The sequence below is a fragment of the Argiope bruennichi genome, chromosome 1, assembly GCF_947563725.1.
Source record: "Argiope bruennichi chromosome 1, qqArgBrue1.1, whole genome shotgun sequence".
Classification (NCBI taxonomy): Eukaryota; Metazoa; Arthropoda; class Arachnida; order Araneae; family Araneidae; genus Argiope; species Argiope bruennichi.
This window is the reverse complement of record NC_079151.1, coordinates 50,286,267-50,306,478: the sequence shown is the minus strand read 5'-3', so window position 1 is coordinate 50,306,478 and position 20,212 is coordinate 50,286,267. Positions and strand designations below refer to the sequence as shown.

At 26.3% G+C, this 20,212-nt stretch overlaps 1 protein-coding gene across 1 annotated transcript; it reads left to right on the top strand.

Annotated features, from left to right (window-relative positions):
- Positions 1 to 204: 204 nt before the first annotated feature.
- Positions 205 to 17,114, top strand: LOC129968171 (ubiquitin-protein ligase E3A-like). The gene is made up of 10 exons (XM_056082005.1): positions 205 to 396; positions 3,723 to 4,213; positions 7,606 to 8,798; positions 9,751 to 9,895; positions 10,143 to 10,348; positions 12,070 to 12,237; positions 12,419 to 12,574; positions 13,443 to 13,516; positions 14,323 to 14,466; positions 16,414 to 17,114. Exons 1-10 carry the CDS (start codon positions 347 to 349, stop codon positions 16,532 to 16,534), a joined length of 2,748 nt encoding a protein of 915 aa, XP_055937980.1. The 5' UTR covers positions 205 to 346; the 3' UTR covers positions 16,535 to 17,114.
- The last annotated feature ends 3,098 nt before the right edge of the window (positions 17,115 to 20,212 follow it).

Here is a 20,212-nt window from a genome sequence, read left to right as displayed (position 1 = left end):
CATGGTTAAATACATATATGAATATGTTTGAGTTTGAAATATTAGGGAAATTTTGAACTGTATTATGTTTTAAATGAATTTCAAAGTAATTCAAATGTGTTTTAATTTTAATAAGAATTTTTCGTGAAGAAAACAATTTCTAAATTGCAACGGCAAGTATGCGAAGATCCTTGTTCAAATGCTAAAAGTAGGAACTGAAATGAGATAATTTTTCACCTGAAGTTGGCAATGTTGCTGTATCACCAAGAAAATAGTAACTTACATTTAAAAAATTACTATTTTGTTTTATTTGACGATAAATATAATTTTTCTTTTTTACAATAAATAGGAAACATTAAACGATTCTATGAATTCTCAAGTGACACCCGGAGCTTCTCATACTGCAGAAGCTAGTAGGTAAGGGAAAACTTGTTTTAAACGATGCAATGTCAAATAATGCGAAGAAATACTCATGAGATAAGTTTAAAAACTATATTTGTCCGTGATTCACTGCTCTTCCAATGGTAGTTTATGAGTTTTTGCATTATTTAATTCTATATTTATTTTAGATTTGATTATTTTTAACCAATGCGTGTTACTACTTATCAGAGCAATGAGTGCGTTATTTTGTTTTGTTTTGATTTCATATAAAATGCGTTACGATGTTTTTTTGAATAAATCTGCATTGGTGAGAGGGAAGTTACGACGTTTGTTCGAAGATCAGAATTTCAAATTTTGGGAACAAAATGATTGTTTTCATTTAGTTATCAAATTATAATTCTTATTAAGTATATTCTTATTAGTTATCTAAATATAATTCTTATTATTTAAATGAGTTCGCTGTATTTGTTCTTAAAAATATGTATACTGCCGCAAAGAGAGTAAATCTATCATTTCTTTTATTGAAGATCAGCTGATATACCTAGCATTGATTGGAAGCAAATATTTTCATGTTTATTTTTCTAAATATGCATAATATTTTCATCTTACAAGGGTTTCTGTATACAATTTTATAGTATCCCAAGCCTTACTTAGATCTCTAATTTTAGCTTTAATTATATCATTTGAATCAAACAAATAATATAATTAAATTTTAAGAAATCTCGTTTCTCAAAAAAATACAAACTACCAAACAGTTTTTAAAATTCAACAAAATCTAATTTTTTCCATAAGATGATGATATTTGTATTCTTACTTATTCACTGCATGCCAGTGATTAATTCCCAGAATCATGTGTGAATAATTTCTTTCATATCTAAAATTTGACCATGTTCGACAGTAGTGTGCGTTTAATATTAAAGTTTTTTAATGATATGTAGTTAAAATGTTATTATCTGATTTTTAAAGAGATATATACAAAATTTAAATTGCTGCAAATGGCTATTTGGAGACAAAGTGATTTAAAATACCTGTATTTTAATTCAAAAATAATAAGAACCCTTAGGATAAAATCTGTAGTATATGCTAATTATTTCATGAATGTTCTCAAAACATTTTCTAAAACATATCTAGCATTTCATAACATTTATGAATAAGAAATGAATGATTTCTATTCAGTTTTTATGAATTTTTATAGCAAACATTTTTTGCTAGAAAACTGCTTTTGAGTTTTATTTTTTAAATATGGTTTTTAAGAAATGCAATCAATTTAATTAAACTGAATGTCTAGTTATTTTTAAGTTTATTTTATTAAGTTATTTTTATGAATTTTCTTCTTAAAGTTTCTTGATAAATACTCGTTTTGAGAAACATGTATACATTTTACATTTATTTATTTAAATAATGTGTTAGATTTTAATAAATTTAAATTTCTGGTTATTTTTATATTGGATGAATTGCTTGAATTTTTTCAGGATTATTAAAAAAATTATTTCTAATATCAGTAGCAGTCTTAGTAAAATTATTAGGTGAATATTTTAAAAATTATAAGCATGAATTTATAAGGAAAATTGAATTGTGGATTCTCCCAGTATTCACAAGGGAATAATGTGTTTTAACATCTGTCAAAATATTATGCATATTTATGAATTTTGGAAAACTGTTAAAGTGGTATGAACTATAATTTTGTTTGAAATGTTTTGATCTTTTGCTTAAAAATGTTTTTTTTTTGTTTTTAAATATTATTAATATAGGTAATAGTATTTAAAATTGAATTTTTTAAATCAAAACAAACATGTTTATTAAAATTATCTGTTCAAATGCTATAGCAGTCTGTTACTATTGTGAATAATAATAAATTATTCACGTAGTTTAGTACTGTATTAAAGAAAGGAACTTAGTTTATCAGCACAACATTTTTTTAATAGCATTAATTAATCTCTATTGATCAATAGTTTGTGATTTAAAGAAAGATGGGAAAAGAGATATTCAGTCATAAGACCATTGTTATTCTGGTCTTGCGAAATGTGTTTACATTCCAGTAAAGGCAAATATGAGTAAATCTAATTGCCAGATTAGATAATTTAGAAACAAATTTATATGCATTTGATGGAATTCAGTAGCAATAAAAATGTGTTGATTTATCATTTTAAAAGTAAAATGGAACTAGATGATGAATTTAAAATATTCCCAGTGAAGAGAAGGTAGTTAAATTACATTTATTTTAACAGTAAGAAGTGCAATAGGTTTTTGAAATAGGAAGAACTCAATGTTTTCATCTTTGACAGAAAAGATTAAAAACCATAATTTCATAAATGGGTAATAAAAGAATTTTTCTAATTTGGTTATCTGAAAAATAATATATACCGATATATATTATTTCATATAAAATTTGTGAATATTTTTTATTTATTCTTAACTACGATGAATTACCCTTCTAATTGTACCATCTAAAATATTCCTATTTATCATATTTGTGACTACAGAAATCTTTTAAAATGGTTGAAATGTGTCTTTTTTACTATTGTATAAGGAATTAATAATTATTTTATCAAACTGCTCTACTATATTGTGATATGCAATATTAATTACTTTATAATCTCATGTTTATTGGGTTTTTTTTACTGTAATATTTTTATCTTAAATTCTTAAGAGAACAATGCGAACTAATATTAAAAATTTTCTGTCGTCAAATGTTATGAATTAAAATAGTAATTCCTTCTTTATCTTGGAAAAAAGATTGCTTCTTTATTCGTTTTAGGGCTTGAAGACTTAATTTACTGCTCTCTTTAACTTCATGATTGCCTTTTAAATTCAAATTTCTCTGCTATCCTTTTGTAATTATGTGCTTGACACATTTTGTTTTGGTGCTTAAGTAAAAATAAAGTAAGTTGAAGAAGAAAATACAAAATTATTAAACTATATATGAAAAATTAATATTTGAATACATTTATTAACTTATCTTTCTGATTGAAATTTTGAAATAAGATCTTATAAGTTGCCTTAATTTGAATTACGGATGGACGTTTTTTTTAAAAATCAGTGACAAATTAGAAAGTCTTAAATCTTAATTATTATATTTGACTATCATCTATATTTTTCACTTTGAATCATATCTTTATAAATGTTATGTTATAATTTTTTCTCTTTTAATTTTGTTTTCTTGACACTAAATATAATTGATGAATATAAAACAAATGTCCTATAACTATACTATAAATATTATTTCATGAGATTTTTATTTTGAATCGTTGGAGGTCATAGAAATTTTCAAGATGTATACAAAATTATTTAAATATATTATCTGTAGTTTATTCTACATGCAATTTATTTCAATGCCTATATTGCTTATTTGTTTTTTCTAGGAAACGAACTGCTGCCAAAAAATTGATAGAACGGTATTATTTTCAGCTGACTGATGGTTGTGGTAATCAGTCTTGTGAAAATGAAAACTGTGCTTCATGTCAAAAAGCTCCTAAACTAGATCCAGATGAAGCAGCTGCTCGTGCCATAAGGCTCTTTAAAGATAAAGCTAAGCTTTGTGTACCACCGTGCCCATCAACAGATGAAAGCTATAGTTCAGATGTTCCAAATGGCACAAATAATATCAACGAAGGTCTTTCATCTGAACAGAATTTTCGACTATGTGGTAGAGATCGAAAGAATTCGCATACAAATGATTCTTGTAAAATGGACACAGATGTGCCAACTTCATCATCTGAAGACTCTAATGTGTCTAAGTTAAAAGAATCCAACCAATCACTTGAAAATCCTACAGACTGTTCTAGCTCAATTACTAAATCTTCCTCTAGTTCAAGTTCACCGATGGATACAACAAAGGAACTGGCTTCTAAAGGTAAGAATTGAATGTTGTGGTAAAAATATACAAGTTTAATTTCAAATTTTAATATAAACTTATTTTTGAAAAATGAACATTGATTTTTGAATTTTAATTATCTCTGTGTGACTTTATCATGTTTTTTTTAGAAGCTTATGCTATCAAAATAAAAATAATATACTTCTATCTTTTAATACAGTTTATGGTTAATACAATTAATAGAAAACTGAAAGAGATGCAGTTTCTTTGTAATGCATATTTTCTAGGTTACTGGTGATTTAAATATATGTGCTTACATAGGTAATTACTGTATTCTTTATTATTTTATATAAAATGCTATTGTTAATGTCTGATAAATTAAAATATCAGGAAAGAAATAAAAGGACATTTTCTCTGTAATGTAATCTGTACTGTATTTTAAAATGTTCTTTAATGATAAACTGCATTCTAAATTTAAAACAAAACAAATTTAATAACTAAAACTTAATTATATATACAAGCTTAATAAAAGGAATATAATATTTTTGAAAGTGATGTATAAAGTTAAAACCATTAGGCTTATTTTAAGATTTTTAAGATTAAGGCTTATTTTTAGGTTTTGTAAGAGTGCGTTGCTTACTTTCAGATTAATCTTTTCTAGCTTACTATCACATTATCATAGAAAACATCATGCTATAACAAAGGCTTACTCCTGTGTCTTATTGAATGTATATCTAGGCTGTTTTGATGTTGACTTTTTGCTTTTAAGCTTGCTCATTTAAAGCAGTCCTTTTGGTTACCATGATTTTTAAAAAAATGCTTTGTAGGACAAAACTAAAATTCTAAATGAATAAAAGAAAAACATGTATAATAACATTTATTACATAGCAACTAATAAGTTAATGATATGATTATAAATAGCAAAATGTGAGGACTTTTTTTTTTTTTTTTTTTCAAGTTTTTATGGACTATAAAAAGAGACAAATATTGAGAATAAAATGAATTTATTACTAAATGTTATGTATAATCATAGCTATGTTTTGTCATAATTGCTGTGAAGATCCAGGTATTTGTTATATCAGTGGATGGGGTTTCTCATATCTTCTTTAAAATAGTGGCAAACCAATGAGATAGATCTTAGCTGCTCTTTGTAGCTCCTCATTAGTGTGGAAGTTCTTCGAAATTTTAGGGAAAAAATATTCAGTATGAAAGTTTAGATATTCATTCAATTCATAGCTGGGAAAGTATTTTCCATTTCTTTTGAATGACTTAATCAACATAATAAGATTTGTGGCGGCAGTCTTGTTTCCTTGTTCTTCATGGAGAATGCAACTTAGAGCTGAGTGGTTTTTATCTTTTCCCTGGATTAAGATGAAACCTAAGATGCCAAAATAATGCCAGGCTAATGTGAAGCTTCAAATATTCATTTAGGCAATCATGATATCACTGGCAACAACTTTCTTGAAAAGACAATATAGGAAACTTTATCCATGAATATAACAAAAACCTGAATTTTCATTCAAAAGTGCATATAACTTTTGGTATTAAATTCATTTTGTTCTCAATGGTTTGTATCTTTTTTTTATGGTTTGTCTGAGTTTTGAAGTGAAGAACAATCTCGTATATATACGTACAGTAGTGAAAAATTAGACTTATTTTACAATTTATGATTTTAAATTGATTTGAGCTAATATCAGGCAGTGAGTTTTTTGTTATATGTTTCTAGGTTACAGAACAGTAGAAAATGAAATAATTTATAGTAAAAGTGAAAAAAATTAATTTTAAATATATTCAATTTTATATTATGCCAGTTTTTTATGCAATTAAATCTTTTTACTGTAGTCATAATTTGAAATATGATCTTTTATATATAAAATATAACAAAATACATTATGCCAGCAGTATTTTGGCTAGAGATTGAAAAGAAATAATTGGACAGAGGATAATTTTGTACAAATTCCAAGAATTAGGTGCATCATTTTAGTATGGATATTTTTTTAAAAATCACATTTCAAAATATTTATTTATTAAATTAATATATAGTTTAAATTTGAAATAAAACTTTTTAACAATTTCATTTCAATAAAACAGTAAATTTTTTTATTCATTGTTTACTTTGCATCTTAGAAGAAATCTTAAATTATTATTAAAAGTTGAATGAAAATAATTCAAATGTTGGAAAAAATGAAGTAAATTTATTTTCCAAATGGGAATTGCTTTATATGTATTTGCCACTGTGGTAATACATTTTTTCTTCTTCTTTATTATTATATATACTTAAGCTGCTCATTAATACAAGAAATGCATATATTAATTTTTTTCCCAAGCACTTATACTAAATTTTATGGAGAAATTTTAATGCCAGATAAGAATTCATGCATTAAATTTAATCCTTAATTTATGCTTATAATTGTATTACTTTTCTTCAGAAACATTTCTCTTTGCATAGTGGTTTAGTATTCTACTATTTTACTGATACTGAAGCAAAAACGTAGATGTGTGTGTGTGTGTGTGTAATTTAAGATATAATAATTTGAATTGCTGTACAAGGATTATTGTTAAAAATGGCTAAGATATCTTGTCAAAATGATATTTTCATTATTTATATAGTGTTATTAACCTTTATATTCAAATTTCTTAAAGAACACAAATTATTATTTTGTTTAAATCTTTTGCATTTTTTAATAAAAGCTACATTTCCTCACACAATATCATTTCTTGCTTTAATGTTTGAAAAATATAAGAATAAAAGAAATAGAATTTTAAAGGAATAAAGCATTGAAAATTACCTTATATATGAATAATTATTTATCTTGTTATTTATTATGCTTTTTTTTTTATTCCTTTATAAAACATTTCCAAATATATTTTTAGAAATTATAAATACTGAGCAACAACGTACTTTAATGTTTTGAATTAGATTCTTTTTCTATTAACTCCTTAATTTTTCTTTTGCATTTTATAGAATCTTTACGTTTGAAATTTTCATCATAAAACTCATTAACTGCTCTCAAAATTTAATGCTGGAATTGTTTTCAAATCTTTTGTTTGATTTCTGGATTGCCTTTTGGTTTTTAATTAATTAAATTTTAAATAAAAAAAAGTGAGTATGAAAAAAAACAGCAATGGACATATTTAAAAATTAGTTTTAAAATAAGATTAAAAAAAGTTATTTTTTTTTATTATGACATGACAGAATGTTAATGATTATGAAAAATTATGAAGAACCAGTTAGTATGTTATTGCCAGTTCTGAAGTTTAAATAATCGAGTGTAATAAAGTAAACAAAGATATAAAAGAATAAGTATTCAGAATGTACATTTTTTTTTTTATTCTACTTTTCTTTTGAAAGGATTTTTTATGTCATATTTTCTTTACTTCATATCTATGTTACTGCTTATTTAAGTTCTTTCTTTTTTTTTCTTTTTCAGAAGTTTTATATCTAGATGAAAATCGTTTACTTGAAATTATTGAAAAATGTAAAGAAGAACAAAATTTTTCATTATTAATTAGAACTCTAGGTCAAGTATTTTCAAGTGAAGAGTCATTAAAAAAGAGTTTTAAGAATGATATTACCAAAGACAATCTATCCAAAGAAGACATTAGAGCAATGGAAATTGATGAAGATAAGGACAAAGATTCATCCAAAGAAGCTGGTAGTTCTGAGGAAGAAATTGTAGAGTCAAAACCTGGCATAGTTACTGTTGATATTAGTTCTGTGAGACGGGCATTTGATGCTCTTTTTAAAATACCCGACTTTCCTTTTCAGCGAGCTATGATCAATGCTCTTATTATTCTTTCTGAAAATTTAGAATTTGATTTCAAATATGGGAATAAACAAGCTATTGATCCAAGTCTTCTAAATATTTTTGTTATTGTGATGGAAATTCCTATGTTGGAATATCCTGAATACTTAGAAGCTGCTTTGCCAGCATTTTGCAAAGCAGCATCTTTTTTGCCAGTTCGTAGCCAAGCTGTTTTAGCTCGTACCTGGAGTGCTTTTGATCCCGAGCGCTTAAGAGGGAAAGTGAACACTCTTCATCAATTCATTACTTTACGAGTCATCGGAGGACAGTTTACGAGAGAATATTGTATTAATGATGAGGAAACTGTGATTGCTGCAACCAAACTTATGAAACTTCTATATTATGCTAGCCTTCTTGGTGGAACTGTTGAAGATTGTAGCGATGATGATGAAGATACAGTAGAACCTGATGATAATCTTCATGATCTTTTAGGTGCCAGAGCATTGCCAGAATCCAAAGAAAGTCAGAGATCAAAGGAAGACCCTTTGAGTCTTGAACTTAATATTAAACCCATTGACTGCAGGTCACCCCTGCTACCTTTTGAAGCTTTTTATAATGAACCTCTTAGTGATTTACTTGAAGTGGATCGAGATTTTGCATATTATAAAACAGATGGTGGTAAATTTTCATTTATGAACTATTCATTTATTTTAACACCTGCTGTAAAAGCAATGGGTTTGTATTATGACAACAGGATACGGATGTATAGTGAACGTAGAATATCCGTCCTTCAAAGTTTAGTACATGGTGCTCCTCCAAATCCATACTTAAGATTACGAGTAAAAAGAGATCATATAATAGATGACGCTCTTGTTGGGGTAAGTATTTACTTTTCATCACAAATTGAATTTTTCCTTTTTAAAATATATAAAGTGCAGTTAATTAGTGTTAAGTTCTTTTCCAACAAATTTATAATGAATCTCCATTATATAAAATGTAATGTGAGAATTTGTCACTCAGTTAAGGTTAGCAATTTTTCTGTATTATAAAAATAACTGTTAAAAAAGAGAGAGTGGTGGAATGTAGATTATCTCTTTTCTAAATGTAATAAGTTGCCAAATGTTAAATGCTGAATTAAGTTGGAAGAGGATAATCAATTATAAAAGCAAGTTGCAAATTTTTATGTCTGACATAAATGCACCTAGGAAATACTCTCTATCCTGAAATTTTGAATTTAAATATTGAAATAACAGGAATATTCCTGTGTACAAAATCAGGTGATAAAACTTTTCCTATTCAGGATCCCATTTAAGGATGTAAGAAAAAATTGCAAGCTTAAAATAGGAAAATGAGTTAATTATAATTATTGGACAATTAATAAAAATTAACCAATTTAACAAAATTATTTTAGTTAAAATGATTTTCTTGAATTTTCCCCCCTTTAAAAGGATTTTTATAGCTCGGAGAGTGATGCACTTGATAGATTAGGTAGCAATTTGTAGTTGCAGTATTGCTATTATTCTAGTTTTCTTTCATTTTAGATCATAGAAGATGTTAAACAGCTGGAAAATTCAATAATATATTTTGTAACATTTTATCCAAAATCAAAAAGTTAGCCTTATATAATGAGAAAAGTCTTTGTTTTTTTTTTTTGTTTATATGCATGTTGAATCTATGTAGTTTTTAATTTTTACTGTCTGTTGGTAACTTTGTTAGAAAATAAGTATAAATTATTTTAGCATTATTTTTAGCATTCTTAATTAATATTATCTGTCTGGCTGTATTTTATTATAATTTTTAAAAATCATGTTTGTATTGCTTATTTTACAGCTTGAAATGGTTGCAATGGAAAATCCAACTAATTTAAAAAAGCAACTAGTTGTTGAATTTGAAGGTGAACAAGGTATTGATGAAGGTGGAGTCTCTAAAGAATTTTTTCAGCTTGTAGTTGAAGAAATCTTTAATCCTGATTTTGGTAAATATTTAATTTTTTTCATGGAATTTTTTGAATTGCTTTTTTATTTCTAATAATAATTTTGTCTTGCATTTCGTGCTAAATTTATATACATAACTTGGAGATAAAATCGATTTCTTTTTGTATTATAGGCATTTATAATTATCATTTTATAAATTATTTTCACAAGTTGTGAAACAAAAAAAAAAAAGGTAATTTTATATCTATATCTGCTAATGTTGTATTAACTTTTTGATTTATATTTTAGCTATGTTTACGCTAAATCCAGAAACTCAAATGTATTGGTTTAACCCTACATCATTTGAAAGTGATGCACAGTTTACACTTATTGGAATAATCCTGGGCTTAGCTATCTACAACAACATAATTTTAGATGTCCATTTTCCAATGGTAGTGTATAGGAAACTTATGGGTAAAAAAGGAACATTCTATGATTTAGAAGATTGGAATCCTGTAAGTATGAGTAGAAATTTCTTAAATTTATTAAGTAAAAATTTTTAAAGATATTTCTTTTCAATAATTCCAAATACTTGAAAAAAATATTGTGCCTATGAACTTATATTTATCCTCTTTCACACTGTTATATAAGCTAAACTAATGATGATGAGGGTATATAGTTAATAATTGGTAATAAAAATAACAGTAATATTAAACAGTAGGTGAAAAAAAGTCATGCTATAAACACTTTTATACCTAGTATTTTGAGTCCCTGAGTACTTCTCCCCCCCCCCATGTGAAAATACTATGCATCATACTTCATTTTACAGTGAGAAGTGTGATCAAATAAAAGACTTCCATAACATACTCTCGGAGGTATATATGGTAATAAATCCATCATATCCTTGTATTTTTCAGGTGTAATAAATCTCTTTTTTATTCTTACATAAAAGATAATTTTATATTTCTGAAATTACTTGGAATTATTTACCTTCCTCGTTCTGTTGACAAATTGATAATTTTAAATTCAAAATCTCGTTCTGTCAAAGTTTTGTTGAACATTTTGTATGGTGCATCCCTTGTAAATCTGATCCACCATATAGTTAATCAATTCATGGTTTCTCCATTGCTATTTTTCTTTCTTTTTAAAACCGCTTTTTCCAGTGGTTGGGTTGAAAATAAATTTCCATGTTTAATTTCATGTACTAAAAATTTATTATGTTTTCGACAATTTTGTATTACTTTATAGTAATCCTGGGGAATATGCAAGGAACTTGTTTCTGGATTGAATAGTTACTGGATAGTTTCATTCCAAAATCACGATCGTTCAGTAGAAATGAATGTCCTGACAATAAAAATTTGTGATCAATGATATTTATTTCGTTGTCACTGGACTGAATAATCGGTGATGAAAGTTAACATCATTATCGACACACAAAATTAGGATATACTTTTTATTATTTATAAAATAGTGTACAACTACCGATTTTCAATATCAAAAATAGATAAATAAAAACACCGTAGATGTCAATCGGCCATATCTGCTTCACCATAGAGCAACTGGAGCTAAATTTTGCCGTAATATATTCGATCAAATATAATTTCAATCTAAGATGGACTTGCACCACTTTTAAAATAAACAGATTTTCAATACTGTTAAGAGCTAAAACTTCCATCTCCCAAATATTAGAATCTAAATTTTTTTTACTGTAAATATTTTACTTATTAAAAGATCATAACAAGTTTTATCTATAACTGCCATTATCTCCATTTTTTTCAAAAATGGACTTGCCCCACTTTTAAAATAAATGGCTCATTTGTTCTGTATAGTTACAAAGTTGATATATGGAATAGAATAAATTAAAAGAGTCTACAATCGTTTTATTCTTAATCATGTATACATTAGTGAATTGTTTTAAATAATTATTAGTGGATGTAAATTTCTGAGTTAGGAACTAGCCAGCAAAATATCTTGAGATGCTTCAGATATATATCAGTAATTAACAGGGTGCATTGTGTCATTATAAGTATAAAGACTGTTTATTATTTATGTAAAAATAAATTTAAAAAAACTGTTCAATTTAATGCTATTTTATTCTATGTGATAATTTTGAAATTACTGATGTTAAAGTGGAGTTACATTTTTAAAGATTAAACTTCAGCAGATTATAAATATCTGCCATTGAATGAAATAAATTTTTAATTTGGTTATTTTATAATAAATTCTTTGTTTTTAGACTCTTTATAAAGGAATGCAAGATCTATTATCATATACAGGTGATGATATGGAAACTGTATACATGCAGACTTTTAGGATAACTTATGAGGATGTATTTGGAACTGTATTAGTTCATGATCTTAAAGAAAATGGTGATAAAATTCTTGTGAACCAGTCAAACAAAGAGGTTAGTATTAATATAATTTTTTTTTAATTAAATATAACATTTATTATTATTTTTACTTATCATTTCATCCCTCCTTTTTTGTACAGGGCTCATTTTGTTACATGCTGATTTTTTTTTAAGTAGATTTCCATTTACATAATATGAAGGATTTAAACAATGTTTTTTGTTTCCTTCTATATAGGAATTTGTTAGATTGTATGCTGACTTTTTATTAAATAAATCCATAGTGAAACAATTTCAAGCATTCAAGCGTGGGTTTCAAATGGTAACTGATGATAGTCCTTTGAAAATGCTTTTCAGGCCAGAAGAGATAGAACTTCTTGTATGTGGTAACAAGGTGAGTTAAACATAGTTGAATATGGAGTGAAAAAAAATTTTCTTTTATGAAACATTTCCTGTTTTATTAGTTTGAAACAAATTTTTAAATTTCTTAAAGTGATCTTAATTTCTTTTTGTAAGAATTAGTATTATAATTTTTTAACATTTTATTCGATTTGATCAAAGTATTTGAGGTTTTCGATATATGTTTTCATAGTATTGTTTTATATTGTTTTTGTTTTTATATTGTTTTTGTTTTTATATTGTTTTTGTTTTTTTATTTTTTTATTTTCCTGGGAATATTTTTTTGCTAAAAGAAGTAACAAATAGATTTATCAAAGTTTTTGTTGATGAAACTATATAAAGAAATATTTATTGAGAAATATTTCTTAAATTTTATCATAGGATTTTATTTATATTTCTTCAATTTTTGCTAATTTATAATTTTTGTTACTATACAATATCTATATTTGGTATATTTTGAGTAAAAATATGATCTTGAATTGTGCTGCCTACATAAATTTTATCAATATTGAGGGTCTTAAATCTGATACATTATTAATTTTGGGTATAAATTTTTGAAATACTGTTTTTTTTTTTTTTTTTTTTTTTTTTTTTTGTATTTCTATTAACCATACATCAATTATCCTTGATTTCTATGTGGATGTGATTTAGTAATTCTACTTAACATTTTTCTTTGCTTTTAAATCTATTGATGAATATTTGTAAATTTTTTCTATGGAAATCTCTAAAAATTCATTTTAAAAATGTATATTTAAAAATGCAAAAATAAAATTTGGAAAAAAAATCAATATTAATAAAAAGTTAGATATGTTTAATTAACTGTCATATATAAAATTTATTTTCCTTCCTTTGAAACATTATAGAATTTTGATTTCAATGCACTTGAAGAAGCAACTGAATATGATGGAGGATACCTTTCAGATACACCAATTATTAAGTAAGCATTATACTTTATTCATTCTATTGTAACAAATATCGATTTATTGATGTTTTGTGTTTCCTGGTTTGAAATTGAAGACTGCATATATTTTATCTTTCATATTTTCTGTTTAAAAATATTTTCAAGAATTCTATTTCTTAAATTGTCATTAACTTGAATGGTGGTAGGATCTTTCCGAACCAAACTGCTATTTATGAAACATTTTGAATTATGACTTTTCCCCAAATTCCTTTCTTTACATCACATGTCCAAGGAAATTTATTATTGATATTCTTGAATTTATATATGATTTATCATCATGAAAAATCCTTCTTCAGCGTTTATTGTGTATGTGTGATAATTTCATGCTTACACAAAGTTCATTCATAAAGTTAATTTTTCAATCCAATGAAATTCAAACTTAAAGATGGGAAGAAAAAAAAAAGTATAAGATTTAACTTTTGAGTTGCAGTGGTTTTGCATTTACTCTTGTGATGCAATATAATAATAGTAACTTTAATTATCATAAATTGCTGCCCAAGCAATTCCATAGGTTTGGCTCCAGTTTCAATAATAAAACAGAATATACCTTTTCTGAATTGTTAAATTGTCATTAACTTGTTTTTTGTTCTATATTTTAAGTGGCAAAGTTGCGACACATTTCTCTTCAATGGTCATGGCTTAAACTCACAATAATATCAAAAATCGTATTTCAGTTTATTTTTAATCACTTGGTGACTTTTTTATTTCTTGAATTAGATTTTTTAAAAAATTTATAAGCTTAGCATAGCTGGGGGATAAATTATTATTTATTATTTTTGCAGGTGGTTTTGGCAACTTGTACATGATTTCAGTTTGGAACAAAAGAGAAAACTTCTTCAGTTTACTACTGGTAGTGATAGAGTACCTGTTGGAGGTCTCAGCAAGCTCAAATTAGTCATAGCTCGACATGGTCCTGATTCTGACAGGTTGTTATTTGCTTTTTAAACTAATAGACTAGCATGACGTTATCTCTGTTACCAAAATAACAAAGATATCCTTAAATTTTTAAAAATAATATATTCCATGCACAACCTTTTAAAATATGAAGATGGTGATAAATAAATTATGAGATACTTAATTATGACTTTCTCTGTTTTTTCAAGTTCAAGCATTAATTTTCTAGAAATTAAATTTTCAGTAGTACTGGTGTATCTTTGCTTTGATGAAAAATAGGGAATGAAATGCTTTCCTATTCTAGCTTTCAAATGCTTTTGGAAGCACATGCAATTTTTATAAATATTTGATTAAAATTGAAGTAGCAAATTTAAATGAAGTAATTATTTCAAGTAATAACATGCTCTGTTCATTATTAGAAGTTATTTCAAATTATTAATAATTGTGTTCATGAAATTAATAATTTAAAATGTATACTCTATATTCAATAGCATAATGCCTTCTAAATTCATCACATCAATTATGCTGGTGTTTTTTTTAATGTTTTGTAGTTTTAATTATGAATTATAAGGTTATCTTGCTACTTTTGAAAAAAGTTATAATATTGGAATTTTCTGTTAAAATTATAGTATTTGGAAAATAACAAAATCAAATCAATCAACACAGAAAAATTGTTTTCCAAACTATTATCGATTATCCAAAAACTTTCTATTAGTTTCTAATGTCAAAATAAATTATTAAGAAGTGAAATATATTAAGAGGATTTTAAGAACTTTCTATCTTATTGCATTTCTTATATATTCTTGTTTGTATAAAGAATTAAAAAAAAATTTCAGATTCTTGAAAAAAAAAAATATCTATGATGGGTTATTTTATTTTTCAGTTTATCTCATTCTTTTAATATACGTGGTGAAGTTGTAAATTTATTTAACTGTTATTTTAAGATTACACTTGTTTCACATTTATTTAAACATTGGTAATTGACATTTTGTTAGATTTTAATTTTTCAAAATGCCTGGTAGTTGAGGCATGAGATCTTAATTGAGTTTATGAGATCGGCATTAAATTCTTTGTCATTTTAGATGATAACATTGTGAAGATGTTAACATATTTAGTTCTTAATAAACTATGAACACTTATCTCTGGGGTATGAATTTAGACCTTTTAAATAAGCTGTTACTTAGTTAGGCACTTTTCCTTTTGTGCTCTTGATCATCTAATGAAACAACAAAGAAACATTTAGGTAAAGAAAACAGTGCCATAGATGTGTCTTTAGTTTGCTAAAAATAATGTATTTGACATGTCATGAAATATTCAATTCTCAGAACTTAATCCCCCCTCAGAACTTAATTAATAAATATTTTCAATTATTTTAGCAAATATTGAGAAAAAAAGTAGTGGTTGTGGTATTGTGAATGATAATTATTATTATTCGAAATTGTACTTCGGTTTTATTATATGAAAGGGTTTGAAAGTATGTTGAAACAGTTTTATCATTAGTAAAATATGGATTTGTTTTTATAATTTATTTCCTTGCAAATTAAATTGTTGTGAAATATGCATGTATGTATACATATTGCATTACATTCTGAATTATTCAAAATTTTGTTAGTTTTTCATCACATTAGTTTCTAATTTTCTAATTTTTAGATTAATTTTCAGAGAAGCAGTCACCACTCTCGATTTTTCTGTTATATTTGTTACTTTAATAATAAAAGTTTTAAAAATTTGTTTGACAGGTGTGTAGCTTTTAAAAAGTATTTCAAGAGCCCTAAGAAGAATGCATCAAAAAACTTTTTTAGAAAGGTTATTTTTAGTAGTATATGGGACATAGTTGTTATAGATAGCTGATCGTTCTTTCCATAAATATTTTGTTTTTGAATTCTTATATTTTCTTAATGTAATTTGCTTGTATGTAAATGCTCTTAATTTTGTCAGAAGAATTTATGAAATAATGAATATTTTATTTTACATTCTAGGTTACCTACAGCTCATACATGTTTCAATGTGCTATTACTTCCTGAATATAGTTCAAAAGAAAAATTGGAAGAAAGACTCTTGAAAGCTATCAATTATTCAAAAGGATTTGGAATGCTCTGATCATAGCTCCTTATCCTAGATCAGTGCTTTATCGAGAGAATTTTCTCGTGCCACTTTTTGTAAATATAAGAGATAAATTAATTTACACTGTGTACAGCTCTCTTCCGGAATGTTCATGCTACTTTTCAATATTATGGCTTCTTGTTGAAAGATGATTTTATTATCCCTCTTCTCCCATTTGTGCTTAGTTAAATTATTTTGTTAGAATAATAAAATAAGCTATAATGTAAAGTAACGAATATTGGTTTGCCTTATCATTAAGTATTTTAACTGTGTCGTACTTTATGATTGAAAAGTTTATTTACATAATTCATATAAGTATTAGAGTGTTTTGAGATTTTATTATTCTTTGAGGTAAAATTTATATTAATGTCTAATAAAATGTAATTTGCAATTTTTGCATTTTCTATAATTATATTTTGACATAAAGTATTGCTAATTTGTTCAGTTTTGAGTTTTGTAAGTCAATCCTCCATTTCTTTTTCTACTATCATCAGTTTTTACAAACAAATCATTTTTGAGAAGCTCTGAATATGGTCATTGATTAAACTTTAATTCGAGCAATAAAGTATTTTCTGCAGAGTTCTGTGTTTGTATTTTATTTTTCTTTGGTTTATTCTCTAAACAGTTTGACTTTGTATATAAAATAATGTTAAGATAAGTGGCTCAGAAATTATTCTCATTAATTTTTGTTGACAGTCAAATGTAAACAAATTGCTGTGAATGTTTCAGACAATTTTAATGAATGCTTTTACAGTTACACTTAATTCAATGCTTTGCTAATTAATGGAGTGGCAAAATATTATTAGAAATCCTCTAGAAAAGATCGCCATATCATAAAGTTTAATCAAAGTAAAAATTGGCTTAACTGTTGTCAGATATAATTGCTATTACATATATGGATATTGATAGTTATATATTCTAAAACTATTAAACTTACAAAAGTGATTTTTGCAATATCTAAATCAAAAAACTACCTTTTTTATTAAAGATAACAATTTCATTTTGTACAAATGTTTTATGGAATTTAATGTATTGTTTCAATGGTTATTCATGTTATGATGAATTATAAACTCCCCATCAAAACATTCAATCCCATGCTTTCCCCAATATTAAAGTTAAAGTTTTCCTTGAATTTAATTCTGAAATAGGATTTCACTTCTGCATTTATTTTGTAATGTGTATACTTTTCAATTTATAACCACAGTAATTTGTAGCAAGTTGATTGAATTAAATTTATGCTTTACAGTCATATCAAATAACAAGCTGAAATTTAAAAAAAAATGCATTTCATATTAATAATTTAGCAACGTAAAAAAATCAACTATTTAGGCATGCAAGCTGGTCACCAAAGCTGGCTAATTTGCAATACTCAGTATATTTATCTGTTCGTATTTAAAATTATTGTATCAGTGCTTATTATAAAATTTAGATTTTCACGAAAATATGCAGAAAAGGTGCTGTTTTCACTTAAAGATAATTCTTTTTATAAATGTATGCCCTTTAAAATAGTTAGTATGCCATCTAAAATAAGAAAGACTAGTAAGTCATTGCATAATTGTACATAAACTATATAAAAAGCCACAATTATTTTAATTCAAATAAGAAAAAAAAATCTTTAATAAAATATATTAATATATGGTCCAATTATAAAATCATACTTTTCAGTACATTATTGAATCACTTAACTTGTTATAAGCCATCTTGCTGCTCAATGTAATGAAATAGCTCAATATAGTAAAACTTCAAAAAGATGTTTCCACAAGTTTGCATACACAGTGAGGTAAAATAACCCTGCTTTACCTGTCACCAAATTTAGTTCTACTCGATAAGTCATCAACTTTTAAAATTTCCAAAGGCATCTTTCTTCTCCATTTTGCATCCCATCATATTTTCTTTTTAGCCTTGTCCCTTCACTTTAAGAATCAATCCTTTACAGGGAATTTTCAACCATGCTTGCCACTTCAAAAAAAAACATTTGAGTTATTTTTTAATGTTATGTAAATTCTTTTGATGCAATACCCATTTTGGAGTTAGGGTTCTTAGAAATTTTTTTATGTATTTGTCCCATACTTTTTGCTTGCGACTGTTGAATGTAAACTGTTGACTTCATCTCATAGCGCGTAATCCCGCTTTAAGAGATATATTTTCTCTTTCAATTTCGTCGTTCGATTACAGTTTTAACATACGAGAGGAAAGAAGACTTAACTCTCTCTTTTAAAGAAATGGAGTTGGGGGGGGACTTCCATTGTACTTTCTGAAAAATCAAATTATTCGAAAACAGCTTTTGTCAAAGAACTCCACATTCCTGGGATTACATCAAATGATATTCTTTCATCGAAACAAATAAATGAGGAACCTGACTGCCGAGACAAAAAAAGAGAGAATGAGGAAATCGAAGTTTGCCGAGATCGAGTATATTTTATTTCGATATTAAAACAGGTCAGAGTGTAAAATATGCCAATTTCTGCCATGATGCTCAAACTCGCCACCAAAAGAACAGAGAATTTAAAAATCGTCTGAAAATACAGGGAAATTTGAAATTTTTTAATAAAAGCTGGGAATTTAAAGTTTCCGAATTATTATTTTTCCCCCCATTTAAAAAAATGGCGATCTGTAAAGATTATAAGAATAAAAGATCGTTGTCATCACTTCCAAAAACGAAAGAATACTATTCGTGATTGTGCAATACGGAAACCTCTGTTTTACTCTTCCCCCTTTTTTTCTGTTTAGATCATTCCAGTTTCGATTTCCGAATTGAAGCTAATGGCATGTGCGTGATTTCTGCAACTGTACGAATGAATATAATACATTTCTCAGCGAAAGCAGCTCGGTGGTGTTTTGTCTACCATATTTGATTTTATTGAATGATTTGTTTATTGTTTGTGAAACATCGAGCTTATTCAAAGAAGGTTAAAGATTTTTCAGAACTATGAACTGCTTAATATGTGTATTTAATTGGGTGGATAAAAAAAGTATCAATCCTGATTTTGCTGAATGAGTTCGAGAAGTTCCACAAAATACATTTATTGCGCACTGCTCCATTTGTAAGAAGACAATAAGCCTAAGTAATATGGGGAAACAGGCATTTACTAATCATGTTAAAAGAGGAAAACATACAAGACTGCTTGTCCGTTCAAAAGAGTCATCACTGATGTTGGACGTAGTATCTGAAATGAATGCAAGAGAAGAAGATATGTCAAATCCGAAAATGACAAATGTAATGTCCGAAAATAAACCAATTTTGAAATTTTAAGAACAATAATTTAAAGCTGAATTTTTATGGCATTAAAACTTGCTGCGTCGTATTTGTCCTTTAATGCATTCAATGATATATCGGAAATATTTTCGCAAATGTTCATATGAAAATGAAATAAGTGAAAAATGTGCATTGGGCCGTTCAAAAATGCCATACCTTATTTGTTAGATTCCTTCCATGAAACTGATGTCTAAAAAATCTGCAGAAATTTATGCCCAATACATGAATTGTTGAAAATGAATAAATAATGAAAGTAATCTTGCTTTGTAACGTTTTTTGTTAAGTAATCATTAAAGGATTTGTAACTTGAAAGACGTAGGTTATTGAGATTTATAGCTACAATGGCTGTTATCCCCTGTTTCCAGATGAAGTTTCAGTCAGTTAACAAAATGATTTGTATCATGATAGCAAAAAATGTT